At 43.6% G+C, this 8,726-nt stretch overlaps 1 protein-coding gene across 1 annotated transcript; it reads left to right on the forward strand.

Annotated features, from left to right (window-relative positions):
- Positions 1–2,743: 2,743 nt before the first annotated feature.
- LOC111814732 (carboxypeptidase M-like) lies at positions 2,744–8,541 on the forward strand (the record flags this gene model as incomplete). Its single annotated transcript, XM_023708688.1, has 3 exons — positions 2,744–2,777; positions 7,321–7,493; positions 8,357–8,541. Coding segments are annotated over exons 1-3 (382 nt in total), but the record flags the coding sequence as incomplete, so codon positions are not given.
- Between the last annotated feature and the right edge of the window lie 185 nt (positions 8,542–8,726).

Genomic DNA, 8,726 nt, shown 5'->3' on the forward strand with positions numbered 1-8,726 from the left:
GCTGTCTTAAAATACAAAATAAAATTAAAAAAATAACTGGAATACTGGGGAATAAAGTGAGCTTTACATCATTGGTAGTAGAAGAAAAGTCTTGCATAAGTCACCCTTATTTGGCAGTCAGGTTGTTAAAAGTAAATGCTTTATCTTTTGTGTACCTACGATGCTCCAGAGGCACCAGGGTTGATTGAAGAGGCTGGTGTTCTTAAAGGATTCTTGGGCTAGTGGTTGATTTTCATTTTCAGAATTGGTGCCACTGAAGTCATTCAGGGTGAGCTCCTTAGAGTTCAGTAGTTCTGAACTAAAATTGTGTTACCCCCACAGTACTCCTTCACTTTGGTTCAATTTCCTTCCTTAAACTAAATAATACTGTATTCCTATGTCAAGTAAGGTTTGTGTTTTCTTTTGCTATCCTGTCTGTAATGAGCCATCTTGACAGACTCAACAGTTATAAATAACAATTGATCAAAACTGTGTTGATATAATATTTGGTTTTTCTCTTGCCTCTGAGGGAAGACCATGCTTTGTATAAATCTGTCATTATTCTAACTTCAAAAGCACTAATGGTTATAGGAAAGTATTCCCCAGAAGGAAACTAAAAGAGCCAAGGTTAGCACCTTACTCCTAAAGTTGCTGCCTTGTTTCGCATGAAAATGTCAACTCTGTCAGGCTGAAGTTTAAGATGACCAGAGAAGACTGTGTGTGGTGGTGCGTACCTGTAATCCCAGCGTTTAGGAGGCTGAAAACAGAAGGATCACTATGAGTCTGATCTGTGTAGTGAGACCCCGTAGACCCTGTACTAAATACATTTTAAAAATGTGACCACAGAATCAATACTTGGTAGGGGCGTGGAAGGTCCTAATGAATCAGATGCTTGTGGTGGGTGATGATCACGAAGAATGTTACGTGTCCACGTGGCAAACCCAAAATCATTCTTTAGAACAATGTTCAGAAGTACCATCTGTAAAATCATACATCTGTGAAGCATTTCATCATCCCATCTTGGAAAAGATGACCATTTATCCTCTCCTTGTACCCCTACAACAATAGCCCCTCCACCTTTTATGATTAGGCATGTCACTCGGTGGTGTGATCAGGTTTGTGTGTTGCTATTCTTCACTAGATCAGAAATTGAGGGGCTAGGGACATAGCTCACTGCTAAGCAAGGTCTTAGTATGCCAAGTTCACTCCCAAGCAACTCCCAAATATTTATTGGGTATGGCACATTTGATCCAGTTTGATCCAGGTTGAATGACTGTACATCATAGTTTCCATAAATCAACAAACAGATGAATGACCACTGCACAAGGAACATCAGTCACACAAGCTCCATTTGCAATAATCCCTGCAGTGACCAGATTTAAATAATCACTTGTCCTGACTGATTTCCCTAGAATGTTTTTCTAATTATGGATATGTAGTGCAAAGGGCAACTCTAGTATCTGCTCCTTCTCCAGTTCCTAATGGCTAGTAGGTCTTTTCTAGCTTGTGGATTCTTGGATTTAAGGAGTTAGATCTGAGGGTGAGGCCTAAGGATCATTAGTTTGAAGCCATCTTGGCAACTTTTCTTTCTCTCAAAATAAAATGTAAAAAGCAAAAAGAAACCAGATCTGACATTCTGCAAAATCCACTCAACATTAGCCCTTTGATTACTGTTAAGTTTCTTGTGGGGGCTCTTGATTCTACATAATACTGAGAGTCATAGATATTTGAACTTTCTATGTACATGATAGATAGCAAATATATCTTGATACCTACTTTTAAACTCTGATTTAGGATGTCATTCAATTTTAGAATCCAAAGGAACTTTTTTCATTTTTACACAATTCCCTTGAAAAACAGGTAACTTTTGTTAGTAGGAGTACTAGAATTGAAGTCATGAAGGCCAGGGTTCAATTCTTGGTTCTGAGACTCAAATCATAGCCTTGTGACTATAAGTTATGTACTTGATATTTTAGAAGGCTGGTTCTCTCATTTGTAAAGTCTGGTTAGTAACCCATCTCCAGGAGTCACTACAAGGGATTACTTGGGATTACACGGCCCAAAGTACCACTGCAGTATCTACACAGACCAAACCATTTACTCTTATTTCTACCCTTCCCTACCCAAATCATGGCCTAATGCAGGGCTGGGATTTTGATGTTTTCCTTGGCATTGTCAGAATGGGTTGTAGTTTCTAGTAGAAGGAAATTGCATACATCAAAGGCACTGATTTTAATAGACAGAGGATCAGGTTGTTCAAAGTAACTGCTTTGACCTTTGTATACCGACTCTGGTCAAGGCCAGAGGTGGCCAGTGTCAGTTTGAGAAGCCAAGTCACATCAGGATTTGGATAGAAGGTTCAGGATTTCTTAATTAAAACAAAACAAAACAAAACAAAACAACAAAAACCTTCTTCCTCAATAAGTGTTTTATTGCTGTTGCCATTTTTTTTTTTTTACTTTGTTTGCAGTGTAAGTTATGGCTCTCTTCCAACCATCAACTATGCTTTGTATAATTGTGTACCTTAGGAAGATTGTTTGTATGAAGGTCTAGGATGTCATAGCAAAACATATAAACATTTTGGAAAAATAAGTTCGATGTAACCTAGTAATCAGTGGGAGGAGCCACGTGGTCGTCTCCTGCAAAGCTCATTTACCATTTTATGAGACAACATATTTTTCTCTCTTTCTTCCCTGTGAAAGTAGAGACATGTGGGTCCTGTTGTTGGTCAGTTTCCCAGGGAGCACAGAGTTGGAATCCCAGAATTCAAATACATGGCAAATATGCACGGAGATGAGGTAGGTCCGTGGTGTGAGCTCTGGGTCCTCACTGGGGATGTGGCCCTCAGGTCCTTGAAGGGCTCTGTGTAAATGCTGAAGAGGAAGCATGCCGAAGTCTCAAGCACTGCAGCAAGGAAGCGAGGCCCTGAAAGCCCCTTCCGATTGGGACCTTCAGCAAGTGTTCAGTCGTTCAGGAGCCTGATTCCGGAGACATGTGGCTGTGCCTGGTAGAGTAGCCTGAGTTGGATTTTTTTTTCTAAATATATTTAGTACAGGGTTTACAGGGTCTCACAGCACAGACTGGTTTCTTAATGATCCTCCTGTTTTCAGCCTCCCAAGCACTGGGATTACATGTGCATGCCTCCATGCCCAGTCTCAATCACCGTCTCAGTGCACCCTGGGGACGGGGCCAGTGCAGCACACAAGGGATCAAACTCGGGTCCCTGCACTCTGCTTAAGCAGGTGCTTTAGTCTGCTGAGCTATCTGGCTGGCCCTGTTTTTCTGTTTGGGGATGGAGAATAATGGCCCCCAGCTCAGAAGCCCTGCCAGAGGATGCCTTCCAACTCTCCCTGCGTTGATTCTCCTACCTCCTCCTTGGCCTTCAGCAGATCCAGTCCAGAAGCACCATCGCTTGAACTCAAAACAATCAGAAAACCCAGTACCTATCAAACTCCTGACATTTGGCTGAATTCTTTTATCACTCTTTTTCATCTAAAATTCAGTAGTCTTGATACATTTAGGCAATCACATTTAGAATTCTCTAACACCTACCATTCATCAAACATTCTTCAATTCCTTAACAACATCTTGTAACTTTTCCTAGTTAGAAGAGGTCAATTCAATTTTTAGTTTATTTTACAAAATACCCTTGAACTTCTCTTACCTGCCCAGCCATTCTTTCTTGCCTTAGTTCCTTAGACTATTTTAAGAAGTTGATGACTGCAGTACTTGTGTTTACCAGGACTCCATACATTTAGACCGCCAAGGAGAAGGAAAGAAGTTTTCCCATCACTATAATAAAGAAAATTAACATGGGAATCTGTGGAGCATCCTCTATAAAACACATTTCTCTTGAAAGACTTTCAGGTAACTCATAAGCCAATCTGACCACCCACTGACTTGTCAAAACACTCTAGATTTGCCTTTGTCTAGGTGACCTGTATCCATGCCGAGCTCCCTGCCCTGACTTGACCTTCTCCAGACCCAAGCTCTTTAGGTACTGGCTCTACCCTTCTGACATTCACAGCCTGCCCTGGCTAGGCATGCTGCCCAACTTGTCCTGAGAGCTATGAGGCACACACCTGCCTCCAAGGGAGGAGAGAGTCTTCCTACTGGTGTGGGCTGGATGAAGTCCAGCAGTGATTTTTGAGTGCGACAGTTGACGAAAGTTGGTTTTAGTAAAAACAACTGTCTGCTACACACAGCAGCTAGGACTTCCCTTACTTTTGCTGTCCAGTCTATCAGACCATGGTCCCTTGGATTCTATTTTTTACTAAGAGACAGAGGGCACTTTCTGCCTTCAGTCATTTATTTAATTTGTGACATATCAGAGATTGCAGTCTGCTACTCAGAAATTAATCCTCAGAAGTGAATTTACTAAATATAAGCAAGGGACTTTGTTCTCACCCCCAGATTTGTTTATTCTTTCCATGTATTTGCCCAGATTTCTGGAATCTTTTTTTCTCTGGGTAGATCATGTTCCCTGTCAAGTCAAGACTCCCTGAAGCACTCAGATTCTGAAGAATGCCAAGGACTGACGGGTAGAGAGAAAAGTCTCAGCGTTGTGGGCGGGGGATCTGAAGCACAGGTGCCCCTTTGTGCTCCAGTCGATGGCATGGAGTATCTGCAGCTCTGTGAGGCTGCTAAGAAATGTATTATTCTAGGACTGGTGACATAGCTCAGTGGACTAAGTGCCTGTTTACGCAAGATCAGGGGCCAGGGCTCGATCCCCAGCACCACCTGCTGGGCTGGCCCTCCCCACAGGGGAGCTGAGCTGGCCACCAAGTCCAGGCATGGTGGCACACATCTGTGATCCCAGTATTGGGAAGGCTGAAAACAGGAGCATCACTATGAGTCTAAGCTGTAGAGTGAGACCCAAATACATAAAAAAAGAAATTGCTATTCTGAATTTGAGATTTGGTTTTCCCATTGTTGTTAGGAGCTGGGGACAGAGATGTCTTAGACCAGAACTCAGTAGTCGCTCTAAGCACACCTAGTTCCCCTTAGATCTTTTCGAAGTGAATGCATTTTTAATGTGTTCTGAAGCTTTCCAAAGCTTTCAATCCCAAGAACAACATAGCTAACATGGTAGGGCAGGGGCTCTTAACCATCTTGGAACATACTCATGCCATACCAGTTCAAACTGGACCTCCAACTTCAAGGTCAGTGGATCTTTAGAAGTTCATAGACTTCATGCAGAGAATCCCAACAGGAGGTAGAGCACTGAGTAGAGTTCCTCTCTACCCTGGACCTCATCTGTGTGTGTGTGTGTGTGTGTGTGTGTGTGTGTGTGTGTGTGTGCTCGCGCGTGCATGCATGCATGTGTGGTTTCTGCCCTTTTCTCCCTGACAGGGAGCCGCAGCAGGATCCAGAGGCTCCAGCTGTGTCTGTCACAATGCTGTAGAATCACCTGGCAGAGCTCACAGCCAACGCCCCATGGCATGCATCTGTGGCCTAGGTCCCACTGTAGCAAGGCCAGCAGCATTTCTCTTGGCCCCGCTTTATACACATTAGAATGGTGAACTGTAGAGACCCTGATTCTGAGTTTAATTTATGCAGACTCCTAACCAATGAACCAAACATCTCGTCACTTTGGGAAGTGTTGGTGACAGCTCACACAGAATAAGACTCTGCCTTTCCCTTACTCCACCACTTCTCAGGTTGTTTAGGGGTAGCAACTCTGTCCCCTTCACCTTCCCCAAAGCCTCACTCTGCTCCTGGCTTGCTCCACAGGAAAACTACAGTCAATGATCCAAAATTAAGCTAAATGTGTGTGTCACATTTACCTGAACTGCACTTATATTTATTCACTTTTACCGTGACTTTTTATAAAAAAATTACCAAAAGTTTTTCTAAAGTTAAGAAAAACTATCCCCAGTATCACATGCCCCGCCACTGAGACCCAGTGAGGTGGTGCACACACCTGTAATCCCAGTTCTGGGGAGGCTGAACCAGGAGGATCACTACAAGTCTGAGCTGCCTAGTGAGACCCTGTACAAAATAATTGAATAAAGTTAACAAAAAGATGATGAAAAACTTTGACATCAGTCAATAAATATATAAAGTTTGATAGCTTATAATCTTATGAAGAAAGGGGGGTAAATGAATGAAGGGCAGGCAGGCTAAGAAAAGGAAAGAGGGAAAGGAAGAACAAGAGAGAAAGGAAAGAAGGAAAAAGAGGGCTGGGAGATGGTTCAGTAGCGTAAGTGACTGCCTGGCAAGCGCCAAGGACTCTGGTTTGATCCCCAATACTGCTTGAGATGTTGGCACTGGAACATTGGGCATGCCCTGCCAGCCACCAAAACCGAGCATAGTGGCACACGCCTGTAATCCCAGCACTAGGGAGGCTGAGACAGGAGGATCACTATGGGTCCAACCTATGTAGCAATACCCTGTACCAAATAAACAAAATATTTTAAAAATTAAAAATATTTAATGATGCTTAGAGTTTCAAAAAATTTAAAAGAGAGAATAAATTTCTTGTATTATAAAGGAAAATCACATTTTTTTCATTTTTAAATCTTTGGTGGTACAGAAGATAATTTTAAGTCAAGATAACAGTTGAAATTTTAATGCTCAGCAAGGTGGTGCCTGCCTGCAGTCCCTGCACTCAGGAGACTAAGACAGGAGAACTGCCATAAGCTTGAGGCCAGCTGGGTTTCATAGATGAAGGCCAGCCTATAATACAGAGCAAGACCCTGTCTCAAAATAAAAACTGAATAAATGAATATAATATTATACATATCTATCATTTTAATCAGGCTTTCCCTCATATATATTAGAAATATATATCACTAGCAAAGTAGTAATGACATGAAATTTTATTAACATAAGCAAAAAATGAGCACATCTAAAGTAGAAAGTAAATAATAGTATATTTATAATACGTACATGTAGCAAAACTTGTGAAGATGGTATCAAAGTTCCTCATGCTTTTAGAAGCATGAGAATGCAAAATCAGAAACACACACAGACACGGCAGAAACTGCCCCAACACACCGGAGCATGTGTAAGTAGGAGAATGTGGAGGTCAGCAGCCTGTGCAGATTATGCTTATTAAATCTACAATTGTTAATGTGAAAATGGCTTTCCAGGCCCCCCAGGCACACGGAGCGGTGTGATTCCCTGCCTTCAGGACTCCTCTCCCTTCTCTCACAAAGTATTCTGGAAGGCAAGCCAGTGGAAAACATTGCTGTAAGGACTTTCGCTCTGTCCTCAGAACCAAGGGAATTTAAAAAAAAAGGTATGTTATTCACAAATGAGTATTTTAACTTTAACTAGCCAACACTTCACAACACACCCTGAGAGTTACCTGACGCCCCTCTTCTCTTACACACCCAGACTGTGGGACGAGAGCTGCTACTCCATCTAATCGACTACCTCGTAACCAGACATGGCAAAGACCTCGAAGTCACAAGTCTAATCAACAGTACCTGGATACACATTATGCCTTCAATGAACCCAGATGGATTTGAAGCTGTCCGGAAGCCTGACTGTTACTCCAGCAATGGAAGGTAAAGATGCCCTGGCCTAACTTTATGGGCGCCTGTGAGCCTGTGTGCTGCCATTAGGCCTGGAGGAGAGAGACAATAATCAAGCCCCTCACACCTGCCCATCTGCTCCCTCCACTACTGTTATCAGTTGCTAACAGAACCACCCAGAATTGGTGATATAACACAACAGACATTAAAGCAACAACAACAACAAAAAAATCATTGAATTTTATTTGGCTCAGGTATCACTACACAGCTCGGACTCATAGTGATCCTCCTGTGTCAACATCCCCAGCACTGGGATGACAGATGTGCACCACAAATCTGGGATTCTGGGGCCAGCTCAGGACACCTGGGGTTCCAGGGTTGATGTGGCATGAAGTACCAGGGATCTAACTCGGGTCCTTGTGCTTGCCAGGCAGGCACTTAGACGGCCAAGCTATCTCCCCAGCTCAAACACAGCCTTTTTATTTGCTCTCGGTTCTGCAAATCAGGAGGTTGGGCGGACAGAGCAGGACTGGCCAGTCTTTGTACCAGTATCATGGCCTCAGTCTGGGTCTGTCTGGCCTTAGCCCAAGGCCATGTGGCTTGAGTCTCATTCTGGCTGTCACCTGGGCTCCTCACTCTGCTGTGGGGACTCTCCATGTGGCCAGCATGGGAGCATCTGAGCTCTAACAGGACAAAATCCCAAAATGAAAATTGTTGTCAAGCCTCTGTTTGCTTCACAACAGCTAATGTCCTATTGGTGAAAAGCCTCACCTGGGAGGCCACGCAGAGCATCACACACAGCGAAGAACCTGGAGCCTGAGTCAAAGGTCCAGGCACAGCCAGCATCACCTCCCTTATGGGCCATCATTAAGCCCTCACAATTCTTTCTTTTAAAGGGAAAATTATAACCAGTATGAACTGAACAGAAATTTCCTAGATGCTTTTGAATACCATAATGTACCAAGACAGCCTGAAACCCTGGCAGTCATGAAGTGGCTGAAATCGGAGACGTTTGTCCTCTCTGCAAACCTGCATGGTGGCGCCTTGGTGGCCAGTTACCCATTTGATAATGGTGTTCCAGGTAAGCAGCCATGGCCCCTCTGGCTCCCTAGTGTGGGTCAGAGCTGCCAGGGCTCCGCCTCAAGGGAGGACGAGCGCTCCTCTCCCTTCGAGTCTCTGGCTGGGCTGGGAGCCTCGTCTTCCTAACCCTGAGCCATCTTTTCACTATGTCTTAAAGAGCAGATGGACAGTGTGGCTGAAGTACAG

This window comes from Octodon degus, unplaced genomic scaffold (assembly GCF_000260255.1).
Source record: "Octodon degus isolate 3935 unplaced genomic scaffold, OctDeg1.0 scaffold00461, whole genome shotgun sequence".
Classification (NCBI taxonomy): Eukaryota; Metazoa; Chordata; class Mammalia; order Rodentia; family Octodontidae; genus Octodon; species Octodon degus.